A 27810-nucleotide genomic window follows, 5' to 3' on the forward strand; every position below is an offset into this window, starting at 1 on the left:
GATGTATGCAAGGAAATCACAGCAGCAAGATAAACTCTCTGCAATGGCTTTGATGCTGACAATGCCTTTCAGCAAAGGACTACCCAGACCACCAAGGAGATGCAGGCTAGGATCAACCCACAGCATCTGAAGCCCCAGAGGAAACCAGATTATGATGTCTCTATTGTGAAAACATTAAATTATTAGCATGCATTTCCATTAAAAACAGATTAAGAATTTCTGCCCATACAAATGGAAAGTACCTCTCTTAAAAAAACCCAAAAGAATCTGTCTCATTCCAAGTCCTACTTCTTGGAAGTGAAAGACCTATGAACACTTTAGTCATTGCCATGCATGTTGTAAGACACACTTCAAAAACATGAAAAAAGAAGGTCTGTTTTGCCACTTTCAGGAATATCTGTTCTATCAAAAGTCACAGTATCCACATGATTAAGATCCTGCTACTGGGACAGAATAAAATGTGTAACACATAAATTACATTCACACAGATTTAATGAAGTTTTGATTTGTGGGTTTTGGCCCGACAGTTTATTTTCCTTCACTCATAAGGACATCAGATTCCCCTGGGTTCTCTTTGTGAGTCCTGATGTGTCAGGGATGGGCTATTGCATCTCTGTACAGAATGGTTTCTTGGTTCTTGCCAAACACAATTCCTGTGGTTGCATTCTGGTCCCTCCCTCAATGGGAGAAATAGGTCTCAGTCCGCTAAATAGCCACAAATTTTCCTCACATTTGTTGAAGCTCATTATCTTTGTTATTTCTCCCTTTTTTTGTTTTGTTTTGTTGGGTAATTGTGACATTTATCAACAGCTTAAAAGTTTTACGAGGATACAGAGGACAGAGAAAGATCACCCTATTTCCCTAGTCAAAAATAAGGCTCTCTGCAGACACACATCAGCCAATATTCCTTGAAGTGCTCCTAGCTCCTCTCTCAGCTCAGCAGTGACATTCCAGAGCTGGTCACTCAGAGTGACAGGAAGCCCCCTGAAGTTGGAGAGTGGCACTGACAGGCTGTGCAGTGACACCAGCTCCCGTCTGCACAGCAGCCAAGGTCTGAGCTGGCAGAGCCTGACCCCTGTCACTGCTGTGCTGCAGGAGGCTACAGGACAGCTGCAACACTCTGCTGCTATAGGAGAAGCCTTCCAATGCAAATCAGATGTTTCCTGGTAAAATAACACTATTTGACCTCAATTATGAATGGAAATCTCTCTGCTTCTCTCTCTGCTACATCTGTATGCTACAGAAAATCCATGGAAATCACAGAACAGAAACCTTAAATTTATTGCCAAGTATATTTGGCAATAATATTTGATATTTAGCACATTCATCCAATAATTTGTGTTCTCATCTCACTAACGGTGGTTCCTCAAAAGGGCTGGAATTTGCAGATTTTGTTTTAACCACAAGAAACACCATTATACTACACTTTCTGCCACCAGCATTCTTCTGCCTGTCTGGATTTATCAAAGAATGCAAGCTGGTAGCAGTAGTCCACATATGTTCATTTTGTATAATCCTCAAGAAACAAAGGAGCTCAGAATTGCAAACAAAGTGAATTTAATTCCTGCATAGGCCATTTGCAGTGTTTCCTCTTTGTGAGTAGTAGGAGCAAACACTGGCTTTGCTTACAGAATTTTGATAATCTTTGGTAAAATCTTCATCATAATCTTGCACTTTTTGCACGTTTAAAGCGTGTTTTTGATTACCACAACTACAGAAAACAGCAAAAACAAAATATACACAAGCACAAAATGTACAGATTTACAGATTTAATCCTTGTTTTTTCCTGATCCAAAACAATATTATGGGTTAAACTGACATACTGTGTCTCTATCCTGTGTATGTCTCTAAAAACAAGGTGTACAGCAAGCTATTCATTCTCAAAACATGTGAAATGTGCTGTGCATAAGTGAAAGGCAATTATTCATGTTTATGACAATACTAATTAAAAATTAAACAAATTGCAGAGTCATTCTGATGTGAGTAAGGTTATCTGAGTATCTGCTATGGCCACTGAAAGAACAACAGCAGCACAGGCACAGCCACATTAGCATATGGCAGGTGGAGAGGGACAGAGGAAAGGTGAGAGAGCACCTGAGAGAATTGGCTGCCTGTGAACACAGCCTGATCCATGGAAAAAAACAACTGTGTGGGTTTGCTTGATAGAAACCTGAGCAAAAAAATGGTTGCTGCCTCTATGTGGATTCAACAACGTATGAAATAGAGCTGTCACCCTCTGTGAGCAAACAGGTAAAGTGGGTATTTAGCCACAAGCACACGGATTTCAGCAAGTTTTCACCAATAGCACACTGGAAAAAATGCCCCCTTGTACAATGCCTGAAGAGCAAACCACAAGTTGGGGTGGGGAAACTATCAAAGCAGCATCATTGAAAATAACCACCATTTTATCCCAACAGATGGCCAAGTGGCAATATAATGCTTTGTTAACTTTGTAGCAAGGGCACCAAGCATTTGTGCCTTTCTACCTACCTGAAAGGAAAAAAAAAAAACTACCACCACACCCCAAACCCCCTAAATCTATGAGCTATTTTTACATCAGGAAGGTTTGTTTGTTATTCCCACCCCTCTTAACTAAGATATGTTTTATGAAACTCAGATGATGACATTTCATTCCACTCCAATGAAGGCATGCAGAGCACTGTAGCAGGTTTCATCCTGCCTAACAATGAATAACACAATCATTTGCAATTATGTCAGTGTGCTGCTCTTACAGTGGTGCCACCTAAAGTATGTGTGGTATGGATGTGAAAGGTGATGAGGACACCACTCCAGATAAAACGGCAGATTCAACTCTCCCTGAAATTACTAGGACTTCATAAATTAAATGTAATTAGTTTGGGACCAAATTACTATACATAAATCCTCAAAGAAACTTGCTACAGTTGTAGGCAGTTCATAAAAAAACTGAATAAAGGGACATGAACACTGTGTGCAAAGCAAATCCACTGGGAACTGTGGCTAAATATCTTAGCTGCCTTTGATATAACCCATTTTGAGGGTAAAAAACTGTTCAGTTATCAGTGATGTCCATTTCTGAAGGTTTAAAGATTGTGTATCCAAAACTATTAATTTTTAAGGGACATGATCCAAAATATTATATGATGCTGGTTAAGTCTGTTTGTCTGTACTCAAAGAAAAATACCAATTAATACTGAACATTAAGTCTTAAGAACCTCAAAACATCTGAAAGTTTCAAAATATCTGATAAATATGCATAATTTCATTCTAATGTTTTAAAATCAGAACAAATGCCTGCCAAAAGCAATTCAGAACAGCACAAAATATTGCTTCAGGTATTAAAATGCCTGCTGCACTAGAAACTTTCATTTGCACTTTTAAAAAGCCATGCTATGAAAAAACAAAAACAGATTTTCAAGGTGCATAGTAGAAATGTTCTGGACCTCTGAATTGCTGGATAAAAGTTCTCAAAGATACAAAATAAAATCCTCACTTAAAATAGGATCAGTGCTCATTTCTTTGTGGAATCTACAATGAAATTTAACACACAAATCATATTAATTACATAAAATACGAAGACTGTGTATGGTTACAGATGTAAAATGAAACTATGAAGACTATTCAGATATTTTTAGTTCTACTGTTAAATAAAATTATTCTGCAGTGGCAGAATTTGCCACAGAGCTTACTCCCCTGACATAAACTTGGGTTTCAGACTTGCACTCCCAAAATTCATTTTAAAAGGATAAGAAAACATACAAAAGATGAAAAAATATTAATAGAGTTAAAGTAGCAAATGGCAAGTTTAAAATCTAATTTGAAAGGGGAGCTGACTCTCTCCCAAGCTATTGAACATTTATTGGATACAATATGCAGCGAAATGGAATCAAACTCGATATTAAATTTAGGATGCAGCCTAGGTTGGGATATTAATAATCTCTTCCAAGAAAAGCAAATGAACCTATGGAACAGGGAAAGTGTTATGGGTGAGGGTGTAAAAGAGTGAACACTGCAGTTCATCTACCATGTCAACTAACAGAGCCAAGGATTCTCCCCAAAACCCAAATTTCAGGGGCTTCTCCCACAGGGACACAAGCTGAAGGTCACAAGTGTTTATTGGTGGTTTTTTCTGGTATTTTCATATTTAGCTTATGGCATAGCCATAAATGCATCTACAGAGACACAAGGGTAAGCAGTTACAGTGAGGAATTTGCATCACATATTGCTCTCAGTTTATGCCACTTTCTGTATTACAGGAGAATCCCTATGGGAACTTTAGGTATGTAAATCAAATTTCAGACCACAGTACAAAGACCTGCTATTCCAGAGGGCAATGCAAGCCTCCTGCCAGCCCCAGCTGCCCCTTTCTTTTGCACATAGACATTTTCTGTGTGCAGGACAGACACAGAGACACAGCAGTGGCAGATACATTTATACATTCAAGTGCCTTAAGCCACAGAGGCAAATAATAGTGGGAAGAGTGTGTAGGGAACAAACTACAAATCCACCCCTAACATCAAACAAAATGATTGGATGAGAGTTTCCTGCATTTTCCCATTCACCTGCATTCCTCCAGAAAATGCATTGACTTGAGAGAAACAATCCTGCTAGCTATTACTGGAATTCATTTTAATAATCTCCAACTTGGTGTTTTCTTATTTAAGCCATGCATTACAGTTTTCTTCTTCAGTTTCTGCTTTGCTTCACATTCCACTGTATGTGTACCTCTAATGAGGAGACAACTTTTAAAATTAAAAGCATTAATAAAATGCAGCTTGTAGATATTTTAAAATTAAAGAAAAAAAAAAAGAAAGTCAGATGTGAATAAGCATCTGGGGATCTGAATAGTTATTTCTTTCATTCCAAAAGCTTCCAGCAGAAGAGCTGTTTCTGGAGAATTACAGGCATAATCCTCTACCAATGCACTGACAGATACTTTATGGCTGGTGCCTTTTTTGATAGCATGTGCTTTTAAGCCATTCATACCAGTAATAAAAGAACAGTTTCACACTCACATGATGTAAACCTCTTTCTATTGGAACCTCCTTCCCTTTAAGTGGATAATAAGCCATGGGTTGCCCAACTGTGTAGCATTAAGGAAACACGGAAATACCATTCCTTGTGGTCATACTCGACCCTTATTTTGATCCCTGTCAATAAGGAGAGCTCTAGGTACCCCAGTCCAAATTTAAGGAAGTCAGTTTCCCACTGCCCTTCCTGCACTGATCCTGGGTAGTAAGGCAAGTGCTCTCCTGGCAGAAGCCAATAATATTGTGCTGTTGCATCCTCTCTTCTTCATTACACCAAGTTGCACCATCCCTTCTGTCCTCTTAAACCTTTTGTATGGTGATTTTGACAGTCAAGAAGCAGTTTAATCTTTCATGATTATTGTGTACCAGCAATGCACTCAGACAAAGGCAGTGCTTTCTCTAAAGAGTCATCAATCTGGAGAAATCATTTTGACAATTGAGTTCAAGCATAACAGCCAAAAGGCAGAGGCCTTTTGGAAGTGCCAATTTTAACAAAAACACAACACAGCTGAGATGTGTTTCATAAGAGCATATTCAAGTAGTAGCAAAATAGAAAAGATAACTAAAGATGAATAACATAAAGGAGAAACAGATGTATCTGATGGGAGAGGGAATGAGAACAGGGGAAAAAATCAAAGATAACAGCTATACATTCAAAATCAGGAGGACAAGGAAAGAAAGATATAAGATTAATGAAATATGCTCATTAGAACCTCTTCCCATGTTTCTGGGACTAACAGTATAAGAAAATGAATACAGTTGTACAAGTTTGTCATTTACTTGGAGAGGCTCCATGTGGAAGAGCTTTGTCATAGCTAATCTTTTCTTCTGGAAGCTTTCTGGAGAAGTGGCAGATAGAGAGTGCATTTGAATACTTGTGTAAGAAAATAGTAAGCAGAACTGAATTACAGCTAAACACAAAAGTAGTGTTCTTACAGCACGGTGACACAAATAAAGCAGTATTTTATAGAGAAATATTTCTTCTGGGACAGTGACATTTCATACCAATATGATGGAAAGACATGTGCCATTCTTTAAAAAAACTGGGGTTTTAGCATTGTGTTCTTTGTATTAAAAGATAAAAACCAAACAGAGCCCCACTCCATTAAGGATGAGTTTCCATTTTGAATAGAATTACGATTACAAACTCCCTAAGACATCAGGAAGATATTTTTCCCTTATCTAACCAGTGGGTCCCAATGTAAAAAGCCACAGAATCTCTTCAGAGACTGGCACTAAGTATGCTGGCCTCACACACACAGAACAATGACCTGCTGCAAGACACGATTGGACTCCAATTTGCACGAGTTACTCCCTTGTTATCACACACAAGCAGCCATTCAACATCAAAGGCACCTTCACTTAGGATTCAACAAACATTTATCTGGAAGAAGAAACTGTAAAGTACATTAATGAGAGGTATTAAATATGCTCAACAGCTCAAATGGGAATGAAACTCTCCAGAACTTCAGAACTTTGTTCGTTGTTATCAAAAGCACATAAGTACCACTTGAAAAACTTTAATGTGAGCAGAGGGGGGGAAGGAGGGGAGGAGTCACCATGTAATTTTGTTGAGCTAAAACATTACTCTAATTTAATCAGACAAAAAAGGCCTACTTCAAATTTGATTCACTATCTTTCACACACAATTTTACTTTCTTACCTTTTCCCTTTGTTCACTTAATTGCTAGATTGTTTTAAGAATGTATGAAGATCAAAAGCTGATTTTAAGGCACTTTGAGGTGTGAAAATCAAAGACAATCATAAACAAAAGATGAGGAAAAATATAGCTTTTTGCCCTCCAAAAATAAAAAAAAAATTATTTTTAGATTGTCGGAGTTTTTTTCCCTGCTTAAATATTTGTAAATGGTGTGAGCTGCAAACTGTGTTGGATTCTTCAAAGCCATCACACCCAGCTGATACAAAGCACAGCAGAGGCAGGTACAGAACAGCTGCAATACAAAGTCACAGTGCACACTGAACTGTACTGCTGCACTTGTGGATCTCAATGTTTTTCAAATGCTGGAAGTCTTTTATACAATTTACTGACGGGGCATAACGCTATCTAGATCAGAGCAGCTCAAATAATTGTAAAGGGCAAAGTTTTAACCCCACTAAATCAATGAGAAATCCAGTAACAGCTGCCATAGGATTCCCATTCTTGCATTTTTATCTATTTCAAATTTTACTCTGCCTCCTGAAACATGTAGAAAAAGCATTAAATGTAGGCAGTTATGCTCCATGTTCCTCATTTCCTTGTTACCCATTTGGGCTATGGTATTACAGTGACCTAGACAAAGGCACATGCTTTCTGTTTGTGATGTTACAGGCTCATCCCACAAGGCAGAACTCACTGACAATAACTAATATTTGTTCAGTGACTGTTTATCTATATTCTGAAAATACTTACTGCATCTTATTTTTTTTTTTAACAGAAATGTGAGGGCACTGATGAGTAGGTAAAACTAACTTTTAACATCAGCTCTTAGGAAAATACTGCCCTGAGTAAATCAGGCAAAAGTTTTTATACAGAAACAAATGTGTGAACAAGTCCACGTTTTTCACATGAAATGGAAAAAAGCCCAACTGATTTCCTAGAAACACCAATAACATGTCTTTGGCAGACTTCATTGTCAAGTACCTACTTCAACTGGTGCAAAGCAGTCCAGTGAATGCTGTTTTTGAAATTCAGTGCTTCCAAAGCTGATAACAGAGGGCCAAGTCCCACTGGGGGACTAAGTCTATAAGAAGCTGAGTCTCTGATCAGAGAAACATTTTGTAAACACTTACACTTCTTTCCCACCTGGAGGACACTGAGCAAGCAGCATGAAAGTGCTGCATGACAGCTGCTTGCCTGAGGCCTCCCTCCATTATGGGGAGAAAAAACAAAGCCAGGAGTTTTAGACATATATATATATATATATATATATATATCCTGCAGCTCATGTTGGTAAGAATCAGACAGGCAAAGAAAGGAATTTTACACCCTCCCACAAACAAACAGTATTTCCCTTGCCTTGGAGTAAGGACACCCATAAACTATGAATCTGTGCACTGGGATGCTGTAGGATTGAGCAGTAAATGGGCACTTACAGAGTGTAGGAATTGGGATGCAATGAAAAAGTGAACACAAAGCTCAGCTTGTAGAAAGCAGAAATAGCATCTGCAAAATATATGGATTAGAGGAAGATCTCTCAAAGATAGCAGAAACTTTTCAAAAGAATGTCAGTCTGACCTGAGCAGGATGCTAGCAAAATAGAGGTATATAAACTCTCCTAAGTAAGTCTTAGCTATGAATGTGAATTTTATGTGGGTTGACAGGGACTTTTTGACTGTATCAACTACTACAAAAACCTATTTACTGCTGAGATGATAGACTATATTTCTTCATATCCTATTTTGCTTGCAATCCAGCTAAATCACCTTATTTCTTTATGTTTTCTTATTTCTTTATTTACTCGCTTCTTAAAAAAAAAAAAACACCAAAAAAACCACTAGTTTAATCTAAATGAAGCTGCTTACCTTCCACTAAAAGTGAGATTTCTTCAGCCTGAAGAGAAATATATTTGTCAAAAAAAGGTTTGGTAATAGCTTCTATACCACAGTATTGTTTAAAAGGGGGAGGGAAAGCCAATTGTAGGTGTTTTATTCATTTGCCATTTACATGCATTCAAAATAACAAAAAAAAAAATTAAAGCAATTGAAAAAAAATTAAGATTTAGCTTTTGCACCACATTGTGCTCGATTCAAATATTTTACCCTAAACCATTTTTTAGGGAGAAACAGCAAGGAAAATCTAATACTATATTAAAATACTAGTGATAGCCCAAGCCCTGCATTTCAGGAACCCAAATGTCCTAAATTAACACAATATTAATTTCAATTAGAATTTGCATTGGAGAGGTTTTTTGCTCAAATTGCCTGATTTTATGCAATTTTCTATCAATGATTCAAGATAAAAGGAAAGCCAAAGGTTATATGTAAATTGGTCATTATATAAGGGAAGAAAACATGTTTAAACTATGGCAGCTTCATGTCAGAACAAGCCATTCTGAAACTAGTGAAAATATAATGTATTTTCATCTGTAGGATAGATATCATCTGTCATAGCATACAGGCAAGCAAGAAGAATGACTCACAAACATGCAGCAGCTACCTTTTATAAGAATTCTGTATATGTGCTTAACAGTACTGTTGCAAAAATGCATATTTTCAAATCCTGGTGAGACTGTTCAGTTAAAGAGAAATCGGAATAATTGGAAAATTATGTATGACAAAGAAACAAACAAACAAACAAAAAACCCAAAACAAACAAAAACCCCTAGCAAAACAACACAAAACTTGCTCAATTTCTCATCTATGTGTGGTTTTCAATTTTAAACTCAAATAAGCTCTCTAGCCTTGCCTGCCACTCGTACAAGGAAAATCAGTAGAATTGCACAATGAAAGGAATGTCAGGTGCAGAACAAATAATCCAGCCCAAATCATGAAATGAAAAGTCAAAAATGAAAAAAAAAAATCAATCCACAGGGTGACTCAGTCACTTGGATGGACATCATGGGTATGAACCTAAATGGCATGAAAGGTAAGGTGTTATTTTTAACCCTAATTTTCTAGCATCTGAAATTTTGTAAAGTTTGACCATGGCACATGACATCAATAACTTCAAAGGCTTCATTTATGCATATGAGACTTGTAAAGAATCAAGCTGCTCCTTAAAAGCCTTTTTAATGCAAAAAAACCTACTGAATATCTGGATAATTACTTGCCTTTATCGCCATTTGGGACACAGTTTTGCAATGAAAGTATAAATATCAAATTAATGTAGATTTTAAAATAGCCTTAATGAGGAAGTGGAGGTGCTATTAGTGCACAAGCACGGATTGTTGGTGCTGCAGTATCATACCATGTAGCCTTGGTCTAAGAGAAGTTCTGGATGCCTCATCCCTGGAAGTGCTCAAGGCCAAGCTGGACAGGGTTGGAGCACTCTGCTCTACTGGAAGCTGTCCCTGCCCATGGCAGCAGGAGCTGAACTAGAGGATCTTTAGAGATCCCTCCCAAACCCATTCCATGATTCTATAGCAAAAAAAATATGCTCCTGGTATGTAGAAAATACTCTGATTTCAAGTGGTTCATTTAAAACATAAGACCATAAGGTTAGAAGAGACCTAGAGAGACTGCCAAGAGACTCCTCACCACCCTACACAGGCATATCCAGGTCTTCTAATTTCTGTCCTATATTTGCCCACCCAACTCCTAAAGGCTTCCACTGACAGTGTCTGGAATGTCAGAGATAATCTATTGCAGAACTGCACGACTAATATCATTATACTTTATAGATTTTCATTGTATCACCTGAATGTTCCTTGCATTCCTTGCAATGAAACATGGGCACTTTGTTTCTCATCCTTTCTCCAACAGATTCAGAGAAATGCATTATTCCATTCCCCATCCTCAAGGCTGTTCTCACATCTCTCCATGATCTTTTATGCTATGCAACTATAAACAGACAATTCTCTCCTCTGAACACTTCCAAACGTTCCACAGACTTTTTGAACTGTTGTGTCTAAACTGTCCGTGATGTCCAGCTAAGGCCATACTCAGTAAAGGTCAAGAATTTAGATGTCTTAGAGTTACATATGCAAGCCAGAAATACATTCCTTTTTATGTAACTAGATTGCTGTTGATTCTATTCAGCTTATGAACCTCTCTAAGCCATTGATCAGCCCTGAGGAATTGTAGCACAGACAGCTTTTTCCTTCCTGCTGTTTCTGTGAAGATGATTGTTTCTACCAGGCAAAAACTTGCTTTCACCAGTATGGATATTGCCTCCAATTTCTAAAGGTTGTTTAGAAGCCTGATCCTGCTTGCAACACACTCCTGACCCAGCTCCTCGTATGCAAATTTAATAGATGTGATCTCCAATTACATGGCTAAGGTCATTAAAAACCACTGATGAGTTCTGGAGCTAGGACAAAGCTTTGAGGGGGCTAATGCAGATAACTACAGTCCACGAGAAGTTAATCCCTCATTTCACTGATAATGAGCATCTGATTATGGGATTTTGACCAGTTTTGCACCTACTCCACAGCTATGTAATCATGACAATGCTTCCTTGTCTTCCCTATTAAAGTATCCTGTGATAGATTTTTTTTATGGTCTTTATAATGGCCAACTCTACAAGCACCAGATGTTTTCTCCTCCATTCAAACGGACTTTTATCCTACCTTGGAAGAAAAGCATATTCTTTTTGTGTGACTTGGTTAATGAAGGATACAACCAGGCTTTTAATCTTTTTTTTTTTTTATAGATGCTTACAAACATGCTTAGTTTTTGTTGATGGATGTTTCTGGGAACTCACTGACTAATTCTCTGGCTCCTCTTATCCTCCCTTTCCACTGAGATGATTTATGTTCATCTATGATTACGTTCATTTATGTTTTCTGTAAGCTGACAGCACACTGGAAGCTCTAATCAGAGGTGGACATTTTGTGCATGGGTGATTTAGTCAATAACAACATAGACAATGTGGTCTTGCTTTGTGGAAAGGGACAAGTTCATTGTATTACACTGGAATATTTAATATATATAATTTATATATAATACTGAAGATAATTACTGGACACTGTTATGGTATAAAGTCAAAATGTGGTGTGCCTGATACTTGCACGTGGGTCACACATGCAGGAATACAGTATTTTTGCAACATGCATGTTCCCACTGTTTTGGAAATATTCTTTAACTTTGTGAAGCCAAAAAATTATTGTGGTAGGCAAAAAGCAGTTTAGAATCAGTATTGTGCATCATTAACATATTCAGAAAGCATAAAACCCTAAGAAATGAGTGATTGATTTTAATTAAGATGAAAATTAAACACGTACTTTCACAACGTATTTTAGCAAATAATATGGAAATATGTATGAAATGTAACACATTAAAGTAACAGACTACTTCATATGTTTGTATCTCTTCTCCCAGGAAAAATTAGGAGAAAGGTTTAGTGTCCATTTCCCTCCTTTTCCTGACTAAATGAACAGAAACCTAAATAAATTGCCTAGGGACAAAGGGTTATTGCAGAATAAAGCAAAACAGCCATCAAAGTAGATTCTTCCAATTAATACCAACAGAACCTTTAATGAACAGTGTATCACCACAACCTGTACCAATGTTTGTGTGCTACAGGTGAGGAACTGATGGCTCAGGCAGGCAAGCAACTTGCAAAAAGGCACCTACAACACCAAAAAGGAAAGGACTGACTTCCAACCCCAAACAAATTGTATTTCCCTGCCTTCCTCAGTACTACTGACCATGGCTGCACAAATATAAAAGGCTAAGAAGCTAGAGCTATTTAAGCCTTTGATAAGTCTAATTAACTGGGATTTTCAAAATGTATGTGAAGCAGAAAAAAACCCCAACAAAACAAGCTCAAGCTACAGGATTCATTGTGGTTTAGTTTTGCTAATTGCATGTGGGTCAATTGACTGCCAAAGCAGTCTGGGCTAATTTACTGATGTCACAATTTAACTGCCATGGTGCACTCAACCCACTGAATCCCAAACAAAATATCATATGATATTCTGTTTTCCAAAATTTACTTGTGTAAAAATCGAATGGCATGGATAAAAATAATCATCTGTTCAAACATTCATATTCCCTATAGTACGTTTGGTACTATACAACTCCACTAAAATAACATTACATTAATTTTAATTAAGTTTTGCATTTCAAAGCATTTTTTCCACACATAGTACATTCTTATGCGACTTCTGTCAATACTTGAAGATAAAAGGAAAGCCAAAGGTTATATGTTAATTATTCATTATCTGTTGAAAATAATGTAATGAGCTTGGTTTATATTAGGTCACACTAACTCTCAACTATTGTTTGTGAACTGCTGGAGCAATAGAAGATATAGCTCCAGGAAGTATAAACATTGCATTATTAGATGCTTGAAAAAGAATAACTACCTTTTTTGTAGGCTGTGTCATATACCCATGGGGGGTTTTTGAGTTCTATTTGATTGTGTGTTTTTCAGCTTTAGTTTTTTGGGATTTTTTTTTTTTTTTTTTTTTTTTTGGGGGTGTGGGGGGTGGCAGTGGTTGATGGCTTTTTTTTTTTTTTCCAGCCTAACCTTCCACAGGTGTTGGCAGGTTCCTCCAGAAAGAAGCACACTATGCAAATTCTGTCACCAGGATCCTGCTGTTATTTCCTTCTATCCAGAGATGGGGAAGGAGCCTGGAAGGTGCCCAGATGAACTGCACAGCCAGTGTTTGCTCGAGAGGGATGACCCCAAGGAATGCTTCTGTGTACAAATACCTACAGAGAGTAGAGAAGTCCCCCCACGGAATTTGTTGATAGCAATAACACTGACACTCACAGCAGTGAACACATTCTGCTGACAGAGTAAACCAATTAATAGTGCAGGCACTGAAAAAAATAGGTTGGTGAAGTGATTTAATTTCCAACTGCATTGATCTTTGCATCTGCTTTGCATTGATTATTAAAGCTCTAACTTCAGCAGGGGGTCATCCACACAGGAGAAACTTCAGTGCCTTCAAAACTTTTTCAAAGAAACAATTATTCTGTATATTATTAACACTAACTTTAAGAGATAAAAAAGGTCGATGTGCTTATTTTAGAAGGCAGGTATTATCCTCCATACTGAACAAAGTGAAATGCAAACACTTTGGAAGAGCTTTAGGAATTATATGAATCCCACCTTACTGCTACTCAATTGCACACGTACATAAATCTACCTAAAAATCAGCTCTGAAAAACAAAAAATCTTGTATTTGCCAGGAAACGGATGTTTGTAGAAGCAGCAGCAAATGTTCCATAAACTACAAGCAACACAAATTATTGTTTGCATGATTTAATGTAATTTCTAGAATACATTATTAGCATTCAACTGTAAATAAACAAAACTTTAGGTAGAAAGGAAGAGCAGAGTAATAGAGAGGAACTGTGTCTTCCAGGCTTGGACTTGGATTCATTTCCCTGCTTTTTGGAGGAAGGACAGTTCAGACTTAGTTTCTTTTAGGTTTCTCCCATTGTAGGTGACTCACCTAGGCCAAACTTGCCCACCCAGTGCAACTAAAATTTCTGGAATCTCTGAGAAAAGCTATGGAGTATCTACAGATGAGTATTCACATTTTTCTCTTGAAGTCCCCTTAGTGTAAATTGTCAAACCTTTCCATTCTTTGTTCATTTCAGAGTTCTTGCATCAATTCTATTGTTTGCAGCTAAAATCACTCTTTTGTTACAGGGCTTTGAGAAACAGAAGGTTTGTTTGTGTTTGAATAGGGGACAAAAATGACACTGCTGCAAAGACAGAGGAAATACAAACATAAAGAAGAGTCTCACCACTTTGGGCCAATATTCAACACCTGCTCTTTTGTTTTTGTGTTAGGAGATAGAAATTAATCATCTACTTTGGTGCAATCCTCTTTATTTACAAAGGACACATCCACCACCCTCATTCCTTCAGCACTGTAGAAACCAATTCAAATTATTTTTCTTGTCTTAAATTCTAAAGAAGTTATCTGGCTTCTTCCAAAGGTCCCACTAAGAATTGCCTTTCTCATTGTCTGCAGCTTTTTGCTGACAGGTAGTTTGCTAAAAAGTCTGCTAATGCTCTTATGTTTACAACCAGTCCCATGGAAAACTCTCAGACCATGTAGCTCAAAGCACCCTCAGGCTCTGCCAAGTGGCCACTTGCCTCAGGCAGCCTTTTTCATTTGGGCCAGTTCCCTCTTTCTCTAAAATAACCTTAATTTTACCTTCCTGTTAGCTTACAAGAGTTAACCAGAGAGCAGGACTTAATACCACCATTAAAAATTAGCGTTATCTCGAGAAGCATTTTATATTAATATTTAGAAAGTCCAACTTTGATAATAAATTCTACTGAACAAAATATCACAACTATTAATTTAAAAGTACTGTTATCAGCAGTAAAAACTACATCCATGCTTCCTTTCTATGCATATCCCAGGAATCACATATAATGAAACTAATTTATTTTGATTATTGCCTTATGGGAATCTTCAGGCTAACACCACTATGCAAATGTAAGAAGGAACTTTGGTTATTATGTTAAGAAAAGTGAACAATTTTCTTCTGCTGGTCATAAGTACATATAATTAAAACACCTACTTAGTTTCTTTCCCCTAATTTATTTTTTTAATAAAGAGCTCAAAATTTCAATTTTAAATCTGTTGCTGTCTGCTATCTTCTTACCTTCTGAATTTTTTGTGGAATGAAAAAAACAGATCTGTCAGCAAGCTTTCAACAAATACTTTGTATCAGCTTTGCTTAATTCACTCCCCAACATAAAATTTTCAATAAAATATTGAGTCTGTCACTGGCACTATTTAATACTTCTCTGCACAGAGAACAAACATGTTGTGAGCATTACTAATGTAAGAATTAATCAGATGCTTACTTTTATGAAATGACAGTATTATAAATACAACCTCAATTTTACAAAACTAAAGCAAAGAAAGTGAAGAATAACTCTCAGTATGGGAGATTTGACTCAATAGGTTATTTGTTTTGTTAACAGGAAGTCAGGTCCCCACAAGTAGCAGAGTATAAAAAGTGAACACTGAAAATTGGGCAGGATAAATTGTCATTTGGAAGTGCCTTTTATACTGACTGCAGAGGAAGTCCTGAGACAAGATCTAGTGTCAGCTAACCAGGCATATTGCTTGAAAGGTTCATCCAGAGAGGAACCTAAATTTTAGGTTGGAGAGAACGCAGAAAACGTCAGCCTAAAATAAATGCCCCAGTTATCCTCAGTAAAAGTAGATCCACAGTTGAAATAAGCAGTCATAGCCCTATTGATTTCAGAAGAGCTTGAGCAATATAACAGGTTGAGATTTTGGTCCTATGAATAGCTCCTTTGCCTTCAGTAGGATTACTCACAGCCTATGAGTAACTACATACAGATGTGTAAGATATTTGCTAAGCAACAGACAAGAAGATAGCAAAAAAGAAAAATTATCTGTGAGCTTAACAACTTTTAAACATAAACTATAAAATCCTGTAGACACCTACAAGCATGAACACTATTACACATTGGGGTACTTTAATTATGCATGTTAATATTTCTTCTTTTCCTTACATCTGCTGTTGTTGGTTCCTTGCTCACCCTGAAACACACAGCATTGCTTTTGTTCCTTCAAAAGCTGTTGCTCAAGAATACACCATATTCTCTGTGTTTGAGTATTGGTAAAATAAATGTGTTGCATTCCATAAGCAATATCATATACACCAAAAGCCATTACTGTCTTTTCTAAGAGGGATACTTTAAAGTATTGTCATTTGAATAGAAAGCAAAAAAGCTCGAGCTGAAATGCTCATATTCTCTACATTCATTAGTGCTGTCGACATCACTGAACTTCCTTGTTCTTATTAGAGTTACCATAGAAATGAGCCTAAAGCTATTACATGAATTGTTACTGCTATTAAGAAGTAGTCTACTTCAGTTTCATTTGTCTATTTGTAAGAATTTTTGACTATTTGAGAGAATAAAACTACCTTGATAATAAAATCAAGGCTAGGAAGGTGGAAGGCTTTTTAAACAAATGTAAGTTTATTTAATAAAAAGGAGCAATAAGTTGAGTGGCACCCACACACTGTATAAAGCAAGTATTTTCTACAATTGCATGTTTTTATGTTTGCATATGCTATATTCTTTCAGACAGGCAAATGGTGCACAGCTGACTGTATAATGAGGTGCTCTATATAAATGATATTAACCTTTAAAGTTAGGAAAGAACTTTACACACACAGTCCATGCTTTCAAGCATTTTTACCTAAAAATGCAATCATGCATTACTTCCTCATTGCTCAAGAGCTTTATAGTGTATTACATGAGGAAATAAGAATCTAAGTCATCTTTAAAGATATGCACTCCCTTTCTAGAGTGTAATTAAAATAGTGTATAAAAAAGCAAGTTACATTAAAAAAAAAGTACAAATCTATTTTAATGAATTGACTGATCCAACATACACAAATGTATATTTCGGACTACATACAGGGAAAAATATTTTCACAATCAGGGTGGTGAAACCTCCATGTGTGGGAACATTCAGGTTCAAGCTGGATAAGGCTCTGAGCAGCCTGTTCTGGTTAAAGTTGCTCATTGCAGGAGGGTGGGACTGGATGACCTTCAAAAGTCTTTCCCAACTCAAACAATTCTGTTTCTGTGATTCTAGATAACAACACGTGACACACTGGCACATGTATTTTGTGTGTCTGAGTGGAGGGAAGAAGATAATCAGTGACTACAGGCTTTTGGATAAGAGGTAACAATTCTTTAAAACATCTGGTGGGACCAAGAGTACAAAAGGTATCTGAGCAGCAACTGGTTACCTCAGGAAGGGCAAACACTTTGCTAATATAACTCAACAAGAAGCTGTGTGGTTTATAAACCCACTGTGTGGGTTTGTTAGTGATATCAGTGTAATCTTGTCAGCAAAAAGAAAAGTTCAATGTACTATTAAAAAGAAATAATTTGGATGCAGATTCCATCTGCAATGTGATGCCTTTCAATCAGAAGAAGTGCCTGAGACAAAATCTTTGAGCCTCTACAAATCTGGCAGGTAACCTATCAAGATTCAGTAAAATGATCTATGAATAGATTGTCTTGTGCCTATTCTGAGCAGAAGACTGATTCAATACTTTAGATATGAAACATGCAGAGAAAACAAATACTACTCTCTTCATATTTCTTATTTGGCAAATCTGGGTGATATATCTTTTCTTGTATAAAGGAGGAAAACAGTCAGATTGGAGCTCCATGGATGAGCTCTTGTGTGAATTCAGGGTATAAAATGCAAGAGGCCTAACAAATCATTGGGGAGAAAATGACAGCTTTTGGGTTTTCATCCAGTGAACTAAAAAGTCGAATTTTACTGAGAAGGGTGCTAGCAGAAAGATTTGTGAGTCTTTGGAATAAAAAGAAGGATGAGAGATTAAAACCTAGAATAATGTCTGATCCTTTAATACAGCCTAGGACTCTTCTAAAAAATTGCTTTGCTTTTCCTAAATCTTGCAATATTTAGGAACTCCTTGATTAGATAAATGAATATATATTTCACTTTTTCTACTCCTTCATGAATTTCCATACTTACCTGTAAAAGTTATCTTGCTCTGTCATGAATGCTCCAAATTCCTTCTGTTTTGGTATTTTGTGGGTTGGTTGTTGGGGTTTTTTTTGTTTGTTTGTTTGTTTTGTTGTTTTTTTTGTTTTGTTTTGTTTTGTTTTTTTTTCCCTTGGGACTCTGGGGTTTTTTATCAAGAATTTGTTGGGGTTTTTGTTGTTTTGTGTTGTTTTGTTTTGTTTTTTTAATGAAGATACTGCTATAAGGATTATGCTTTGGAAATCATCTCATCTTATTCTGTATTATTCTTTTCAAGGAACAAGCTCCCTGAGATGAGCAATATTCCACTATCTTACTTCAGCTCTTCCTAAAAACCTTTTTTAAAATGTCACAAATCCATGTGGGGATGGGTGGGAGAAGGTGTCAAGGGATGCCAGGCAAGAGACTGTTCATGTTCCCTGTTCAAAGTTTCATTGATCTTTTTGGAACTATAAAATAAAAGAATGATACTTTCCATTTTCCCTCAATGTAGAAGGTGAATAATTTTGATGGTATAAGGTAAGACAGTCTGTCTGCTGTCCCTTGCCCTTTCAGAAGGCAGGAGAGAAGAAGAGAAGCTCTTCTAGGAGTTAAAGTATAAATATAGAGTTCAAAAATTTGAGATAAAATATATCTTAAGAGACAGAAATGTAGGTAAAAAAAATATGACCCAAAATTTTGTTATAAGCAAAATGAAATCACCAAAGCTCCAAGTCTTAACTTAGGGAAAAATTATTTCAACTAAATAAATTGAAAGACCAATGCATATGGGAAAAACATTTAAATTCAGTGCAGAAAAACATAATTTAAAGTATTTTGGAAGACAGTTACTTATCCATTTTCACGTATACACAGTGTAAGAGTTTCTTACATGTACATATGATAGAGCCTAAATTCAAATTGCTCAGCAAGATTTGGGCAGTGCTCTGGGCAGTGGAAAGTATGTATTTGCTGAATGGGCAATGAATTAGGAAAGAAACTGGAGGGAAAACTTCTAAATTAGTGGGAAAACTGAGACATTCCCTCTTCACAATGCAAACAACTTGCTCCTGCTTTATACTGGACTGAGGCCATGCTATGTTCAATTTGGAATCAATAACATTCCAATTTAGCCAAGCATTAAAGTCACAAGGCAAAACAGGACAAGGTTCTGAATTTTCAGCTACACACAGGGCTCTACAAATCTTAAAATAATTTTTGGCTCACCTCAAGAGCCTGATAAAATTCATTACTAAAAGATGACAAGAACTGGATGGTAATGTTCCTCCTCCTTCAGGGAAAAAAGTAATGTTCCTTCCTTCAGGAGGAACAATAAAAGGATGCACAGCTTTTAACAGCATGCTTTTCTGTATTTGTTTGTGCTCTTGTTTTATTGCTATTACTGTACCTTGGGTCCATATTGAAGGTAACATCTAAAGAGTCAAACATTCCTGTCTTTAAAGAATGATCAAAGAGATGAAAAGCTCATCTGCCGAATGGTCTCTAAAGTAGATACTTCAGAAATCTTTTCAACAGTAGATTGTCTCTGTGTGTTATTCATACAATTTATTTGCAACACTTAATTGCAAAATCTTTTAAAATATGTTACATATAAAAAGAAGTTTTCTAGCTAGATTAAAGGAAAAAATTGCATGGAATGTTATCAAAAACTTGCAGTTGATATGAACTGCAGCTGGTGGTGAAGAGCAGATTGCAAATAAAGGAGACTTCTTTCTGCATTTATAATTCATAATGCTACCGAGCTCCAGTTAGGAGAGAAAACCAAGTTTCTCTAGTTACACTCAAGGAAAACCAAGATTCAGAACCAACCATGAAGCTCTGACTTCCAATTCAGTTGCCAAGAATGTCTTTCTATTCTGCTCTTCTGAAGAAACTGATTGATGTGTGTATGTTGCATTTGAGGTTTCACGCAGTCTCAGAAGTACTTTTGATGACAACAGGAAAATAAATAAATAAATGAATCTTGGAAAACTTCAGTAACTTTTTGTATGAGAATGTTTTCTTTATCAAATGATGTCTAAAGACCACATAAAAAAAATAATACATTTCAAAAATCTAGGAGAACAATCACAGAAAACAGAGCAGACCCTCTAGGTCGGGAAATGGGTACATTTGTATTTGCTCTTAAAAACATCAATAAACCAACTCATTAACATGAGAAATTAAATCAATGAACTGACATTCCACCACAACACAGTTTTGCACAGAACTATCAAGGTATTGACACGAATTTAAATGAAATATTAAGTGGAATATTGTGGTTTAAAGTAACTTTCATCTATATTTTGCAAGTAATAAGAAATAGATGAGAATTTGCTCTTAGAAGATTCCTAACAATGTTCATATGAATTCAAAAATACCAAAAAGAAGCAAGGACCAGTCATATACATTTTCCTTCATAGCACCAGCTGAAACTAAACCTTGGCATTAGTACATTACAATTTCAGTGAGAGAAAATTGTAAGTGCTAGTTACCTGGCAGTTTTAAAATATATAAAAAAGGGGTTTTTTTAAAACATACAAAAATTCACTGTAGATCTACAGTAAAAAGAAAAAGTTTTTTAAACATTAGTAGCGCCAGTATACTAAAAAAAGAATCATTAAGTATACCAAAGCTTGTTAAAAAAAAATCAAGATTACAGTACATTAAGCAAGTGCTTTTTCCAAAAATCAAATCTACAAATTTTAGATCTCATTTAAGGAAGCAAAGTGAAATATCACAACTAACAGTATACAATCATACACATGTACACATACATAACCTAAGTTTAACCTCATTTAAGTGTAATGAATTGTTAGGCAGATAAGAAAAAAGATCTGGGCCAGATTTTTCAAGATAGCTGTAAGAATTTCAACCACAAAAGAATAAGGTGATTTTATGTATGAGTATTTACTGAAGATTTTAACTGTGCCACAGGTTTAATGATGAAACTAGAGATTCTAAGAGAAAGAGAATTTTGCTCCTTTGAGATGAGGTTCAGGTTGGATATTAGGAAACATTTATTCACAGAGAAAGTGGTCAAACACTGGAACAGACTTCCTAGCAACGCGTCAGCACCCCCAGCTTGTTAGTGTATAAGAAATTATTATTTATTTGGACAATACTCTCAATAATATGGCTTAACCTTTGGCCAGCCCTGAAGGACTCTTTCAGCTGAAATATTCTATTCTATTCTATTCTAAATATGCCACTATTAAAAAGTGAAAGAATATTTCAGCTGAAATATTCTATTCTATTCTATTCTATTCTATTCTAAATATTCTATTCTATTCTTAATATTTTCTAAAGGAAAATTTACATTTCATTACAGCCTAGTGTTGTAATTCCTTTAATTTTTGACAAGAGAAAGAAATAAAGTTTTCTTCTTTAGCATAAAAAAGTCAAGGGCATAAAATGGGTATTTAAATTGCACATACAGGAGAAAGGGGAGGAGTGATTGTTCATCGAAGTTCTCAACTTATTCTAAAAGATAAGGTTACTACAATAATCTTAAATTTATTGATACCTCTCTCCGTCGAGAAGCCCAACAGGTTTGTTTGATTTTCCAAACGACAGCAGCTACCAGCAGTAAGGATAAGAAACAACTGCAATTACAAAAGAAAAAAAAATAATAATTGTAACTCGTGAAAAGCTTATGTTTTTAGGGTATCAAAGGTAACAAAAAGGCATTCTAGCATGGAAACATAAACCCCCAAAACTGGAGAAAACTAAACTCTACCAGAATTACAAAGAGTCAACCATCCACAGTCAAAAGCAAATGCACATCACATGCTCTGGTTTTCTCCTGGAAATGTCATCACTGTTTCCATTAGCATAGGATAAGCTCCAGTACAACCATCCACCTACCCACAACAGTCTCAACAAATATGCACTGCATGTTCCATTTTAAGTAGGTGGAAAAAGAGGATCAAATATAGAAAAAAAACCCAAACAAAAAAACCCCAACCCATACCAATTTATATTTCTTTCACTTTGTAAATTCTGACTAATTTCCTGGGATGCAGGAAGGGTAACTACACAGGGAGAATAATTAGTTTGAAGAACTGGGTTTGCACATGACAATAGGCCTGTGTTATCTTATTGAGTATTTCTATGGTTAATTGCCCAGGGGAAACATCTCCAAAGACATCAGTACATTGCTGTTCCAAAGACACAACAGAATAAGAAAAAAAAAAGAAAATTAAACACCTGCAGTGCACAATCAGAGCATATATGTTCTCTCTTTCTTCAATATCTTTGCATTGTAACATTTAATCCATAAAGTATTTTGGTTGAAAGATCATTGAACTCAACCTTTTTTAGTGAGTTTCTGGATAATGAAAAAAGGCTTCTAAAGCTGGCACATAGTGTAATCACACAGATCTTTCAAATTTTTAGACAGTTTTTTAATATAAGTACCTGGACTTACTAACTGTGTAAAGAACTTTCACATGTGTTAGCTCTTCAGCTGTAAAAAGTGGTTTCAATTAATATAACACTAACTACTGAATTATACTAGGCATCCACAATTTTTTTTCTGCCACAAAGCTTCAAAATATATTCTTTAATACAGGGAATACCAAGATTTCTGGAAGCTGTATAGTTCAGAGGAGTACTGTGCATAAGAGCAAAATAACACCAATGTCTCCCTTTAAAAGCAAGCACAAGTGACTGTAAATTTCTATTTGGTTGTCTAGGGAAGAGCAGAGCTAAAAAAACCCCACTGACCACCAGAATAAATTCAGTTTTGCAGCAACATCTTTTAAGGTTTTTAAGCCTAGAAGTACTTATAAATAGTATTTCCCAGAAATGTTTCCCACTGCAGTGTCCAGCTGGTACCTGCAACAGAGGCTTTAGGGCAAATTCAGGGTACTGATGTGCTGCAATAGGTTGGGATGCTGTGTATGAAATAAAGGAAAGCCATCTCACTCTTCTGCTCCACAGTCCTTCCAAAACCCACTAAATTAGGAAAACAACAGCAACTCTGTCTGCAATTATTAACTCAGTGCTCCTGGAATTTAGAAAAGGTTAATACATGCAAGGGAGCTGGACACAAGACATTATGAGAGCCTTGCACTGTGTGACTGCTTTATTATGACCAGGAACAGAATCTCAACCCTTAGAAAATTCTGTCCTTCACATTTATTAATTTCTTGAACAGTTCTCTTAAGTTAATAGAATAGAAAATATTCAGAGTTCTGGCTGAAAGACTTCAGACAAATGGATTCTGTGCTCTATATGTCACTGTGGTGGGTCACACACTGAATTTTCTTGTCATCAGTCAAAATATCAATTACTTGCAAAGCTAAAATCAGAAAGGAATGTCTCAGACACACCCATAAAATATTATTAAACCACTTGAAGTTACAGCCTTGATAATGTGATCTTTGTGTAATATTTTCTTGGCAAGTAAATATTTTATTTTCTTCTCTTCTATTTTGTAGGGAGGCTAAATATAAATAGAAGGGTGAAAAAAATCAAAATTCATGTGAAAGAAGACATGGAAAACAGATTTTGTGAAATTAACCTAGTTCCAGGCTGTGGTGAGATAACATCCTTGGTTTATGTAGGGCAATTAAAATTAAAGCTGACTGCAAAGGATCTCACAATACAGAGGGACTTAGCAATAAAATAAGAATGAAATTCAGTGACAATGAACTGAAGGCAATGTGCACAAGAAAAAAAAAAAACACCACCACGACTAGCTACAAATACACAATGATAGGTTCTAAATTAGCAATTACCACTCAAGAAAATGATCTTGAAGTCATTGCAGATAGTTCTTCGAACATATCAACGGAATGTTTAGTAGCAGTCAAAACAGAAAATAGGATGTTAAAAGAGATTAGAAAAGGAATGAAGAACCAACCAGAAAACATTGGGATGTCAGTGCATAAATCTATAGTGTACCTTGAAGTACAGGCACACTGTAGTACCACAACCATCACCTTATCTCACGAAGGAAAGCAGTCAGCTTGGCCAGGGGAACAAAATGGTAGGAGAAATAAGTTCACTTTGCCTTTGAAACAAAAGGAAATTGAAGAGAGCCACAATAAAGACAAAATCACAGGCAAAAAAATGTAAAAAAAACATCAGGATGAATGTAGGTGGATGGTCTCCAATCCCCTATTACACTTCTTATCTCCTCCTTGTGACAGAGATATAAAAAAAGAAAGTGCAATGCAAATTAATGAATTAAAAATTGGCTATTGGGCAGATAAAAAAGAAACTGTCAGAAGCGGACCAACATCAAAAAAGGGAATTTCTAGATGGGCTGCAAAGCTCCCACAGTATCAGATCCACTCAGTTTTCACAGGAAAAATATGTAATAGCTATTTTATATATATATATATATATATATGAGGTCTATGTGTGACACAAAAACAAAAGTGGTCAATAATGGCACAGAGGTTAAAGAGATGTACAAGAGATTGTACAATGGTCAATTTTTAGTTATTTTTAGTTTAGGTTGGGTTTTTTTTAAATACCCAATCACTGCTAAGTTGTATTCATGAGAACAAGGAAGTCAGGCCATATTTACATTGCAAAGGATTTCTTTTCCCATTGGAATGAAGTAATTCCCAAACCAGTTTAGAAACCAGTGTGAATGACAATTCAGTACAAATGAGTGTTGGGATGCTGAAACAAAAGAGTTAAAACAACCTTAATTACTCTGATGCACAGCAGTATACAGCATTTTAGAGATTAATTTATCACTCTACAAGGGAGTGCCAAAACAGATACTATCAGATTTGTTCTTAAAGCTCTGCCATTGGCATTTTCTGAAAGGAGCTTGGAAAACCTGAAAGAATACAGAGAAAATCACAAAAAGTATTCAAAATTTGGACAAAATCTTTTGCTGACAGTGACTTTACAAATTAATCATTTTACTTTTGGAAAAGATCAAGTGGCAACTTGCTTGCAGTTAACTCACATGATCATAGGTTATGTCCACCATCTCTGACTCTCCAGTTGAGTCAGACTCGGAGCGACATTCAAATAAACAGATTTATGAATAAATGCCTTTGTAAAGCACATGGGTTATGAAATGCTAACCCAGAGTACAGAGTGAATGACTCTCTGCACTTACCAATGTAAATATTCCCAATAAAACAATTGCCACACTAAGACACCCTTAAGACCACAGCAGCCCAAGCATTTATCAAGATTTTGTGCTCTCCAGAAGAAATAAAGTGCCAGAAGATAAGGATAAGGATACAGCTTTGCACAGTTTCCCCTTTAAACCATGTGGAACAAAACAGGAGGATAACACTAAATAAGCATGCTTGAAAATGAGCAATCCATCACCAGTTGCTTGGATTACAGGTTGATTGGAAGTTATTTTCCCAGCATGATTTTGGAGATTATAAACAACTGATGAACAGCAGAGGAAGAAGTCTTGAGCACAGTTTGTGTCCAACACAGCAGAGGGAAGTGGCCAAGGAAAGGCTGCAAGAGAAGACCAGGGCCCAGCAGGGAGGTCTGGGCTACGCAGAAGCTTTTCCCAGAAGGGCTCTGGGTAGTATGGAAACAGAAATAGTGATTTAATAGAACTAAAAGAAGGGAAATTGCAAGGAATAATTTGTGCTTGCATAACTAGTTTTGCAAGGTGCAGAGCAAACTTTTGACTTCCACAGGTCAGATTTAGGCACATTTAGTGCAGACCTGGCTGAGGAAATGAAAGTGTTTTCCATAACTCAGAAATTAGTTTCTCTGTGTTTCTTTAGGCAGCTAATTAAAAAGCGTTAGAGGAATTAGTCTGTGTATTGCTGCTTGGTATGGGCAAACTGAAATAAAATCTGCAGATATCCTTAAAGAAACTTAAATTGCATGGATAAATAGAGGGGAAAATCTGTGAAATTTAACAATCAGCATGTTTAGACTAGATGAATTAATGACATATTTGTGCCTTAAGACCTATGAATGCACTATAAGTACACTACAGCATTCTTTTTTTCATTACATATTAATGCCTATAAATTACATATTGTATCAAAGTAATACTTTTGTAGAAGTGAAATAATTTACTTATTTTCACAAGGATGTAAAAGGAACTGTTTCTTGAACTAAGCATAAATATTTTAAGAATCAATACTGTAAATGGAAGGTAAACAGAAGAAAACAAAATGTGCAATCCTTTGTTATTTCTCTTCTCATTCTCTGATTATTCAAAATACAAAGAGAATATTTTTTGTTTCTATGGTTTTACTTAAGACAGTAATTTGCACAATAATTCAAAATAAATTTCCACAAACAGATGAAAGCAAACACTTTTTCAACGCGTTAAATTTAGTACACTTTTAAATTGACTAAAATGAAAAATCATGTGAGATTCTACTTTGAGCACCCATCGCATTTGCTCTTCTCACAGGACAAGGTCCAGCAGCAACCCACAGCTGAGCGTGGGGCAGCATCCCTGCTTTGGGCCCACCCTGGGAGCAGCACAGCTGGGCCAGCACAGGTCAAGACTGTTCTGCCACCTGCCATCAGCCTGTCCCCATGCTTCAACACATGACAGATCCATCCTGGCATTCCAAGGGGAATTCCTGCACTCCTGGCTTAGTGTGGATCTGGAAGGGGCTTTTGAACCAACCCCTGAAGTGCCCCTGTGAACCAGCCCTGGGGCTCAGTTAGGAGATAGTCAATGTTCACTCCAGACCCAAAGGGCCTGTCAGTCCATGGAACTAAACTAGAGCTAGTTCAAAGGCAAAAAAAAAGCATTCAGTGAGGATGTCAGGTCCTCAGCAACACCTTGGCCGAGTGATGATCTGTTTGTTCAAACTGCTCACCAACAGGGACAGAGGCTCCCAAAATTCCCTTCACCGATTTTGTTAGGAGCATGGCAGACTCATTTACTGCCCATATATATATATATTTGCACATATTTTAAAGGCTCCTCCCAAGTCTCTTTTTGAATATAGGAGTTGGGCCATCAAGGCAATTATTGCTCAATCACTGGAGTCTTGCTGTGCTGAGACAGTAATTAAATATCCTTCTGTACCCACAAACCTCCTGCCTGTTGATCTTTCTTGGACAAGGGCTCAAAAATGTACAGTTCCCTAATTAGCAATCTAAGAAGTGACCCCACACTCTATTGTTTCTCTTCTAGTACTAACATGAACAGCAATTCAACATATTTAGTAAAACAAACTGATGACAAAAAACTTTTTAATGCAGATATATGCAAAGAAAACAAGTTAATACCTACGTTAATATTTTCAAGGTAGTACTGCAAAAGTTTCCTAACAGATCACATTAACTGTTTTTCTAAGAACTGCTTTCCCAACACATTATTTACCATCTTTTTATTGGCAAATAGAGCCCATTTTAATTGATATTTTATAAAGCAAGCACGATTCTAAAATAAAAATAATTGAACAATTATTTTTCTAACACCATGACTTCAAATAGCAATTATTGTCACAGCAATTGATTTCTCTCATTGTACTTGACAAGAACATTGTGTTTATGATTATGATGTGCTGGGTTCAGCCATCCTTGTGTTAACTGGTATACACATGACAAGCAGCTCCAAAGATTTCAACAGGATTATCTGAAGCACAAAGCATTGTAAACATAATATTAGAAGTCTGATATGTATGACAGCAGTACAATTTTTAAAAAATTTTTAATGATTAATTAACTTGCTATGAATCACAAAGTTTTATAAACATCAT

At 36.3% G+C, this 27810-nt stretch overlaps 1 protein-coding gene across 3 annotated transcripts in view; it reads right to left on the bottom strand.

The window, feature by feature from the left end:
* ATRNL1 (attractin like 1) overlaps positions 1 to 27810 on the bottom strand; it is a 430796-nt gene that overhangs the window by 175877 nt on the left and 227109 nt on the right. For 2 of the 3 annotated variants that reach the window (XM_066323527.1, XM_066323528.1), the window contains exon 26: positions 21660 to 21738. In XM_066323527.1, coding sequence (XP_066179624.1) covers positions 21660 to 21738 — 79 coding nt within the window. Of the gene's footprint in view, positions 1 to 14166; positions 14331 to 21659; positions 21739 to 27810 lie in introns of those variants that run through there. The other variant, XM_066323529.1, reaches the window with a different exon arrangement.

The sequence above is a fragment of the Sylvia atricapilla genome, chromosome 8 (assembly GCF_009819655.1).
Source record: "Sylvia atricapilla isolate bSylAtr1 chromosome 8, bSylAtr1.pri, whole genome shotgun sequence".
Taxonomy (NCBI): domain Eukaryota; kingdom Metazoa; phylum Chordata; class Aves; order Passeriformes; family Sylviidae; genus Sylvia; species Sylvia atricapilla.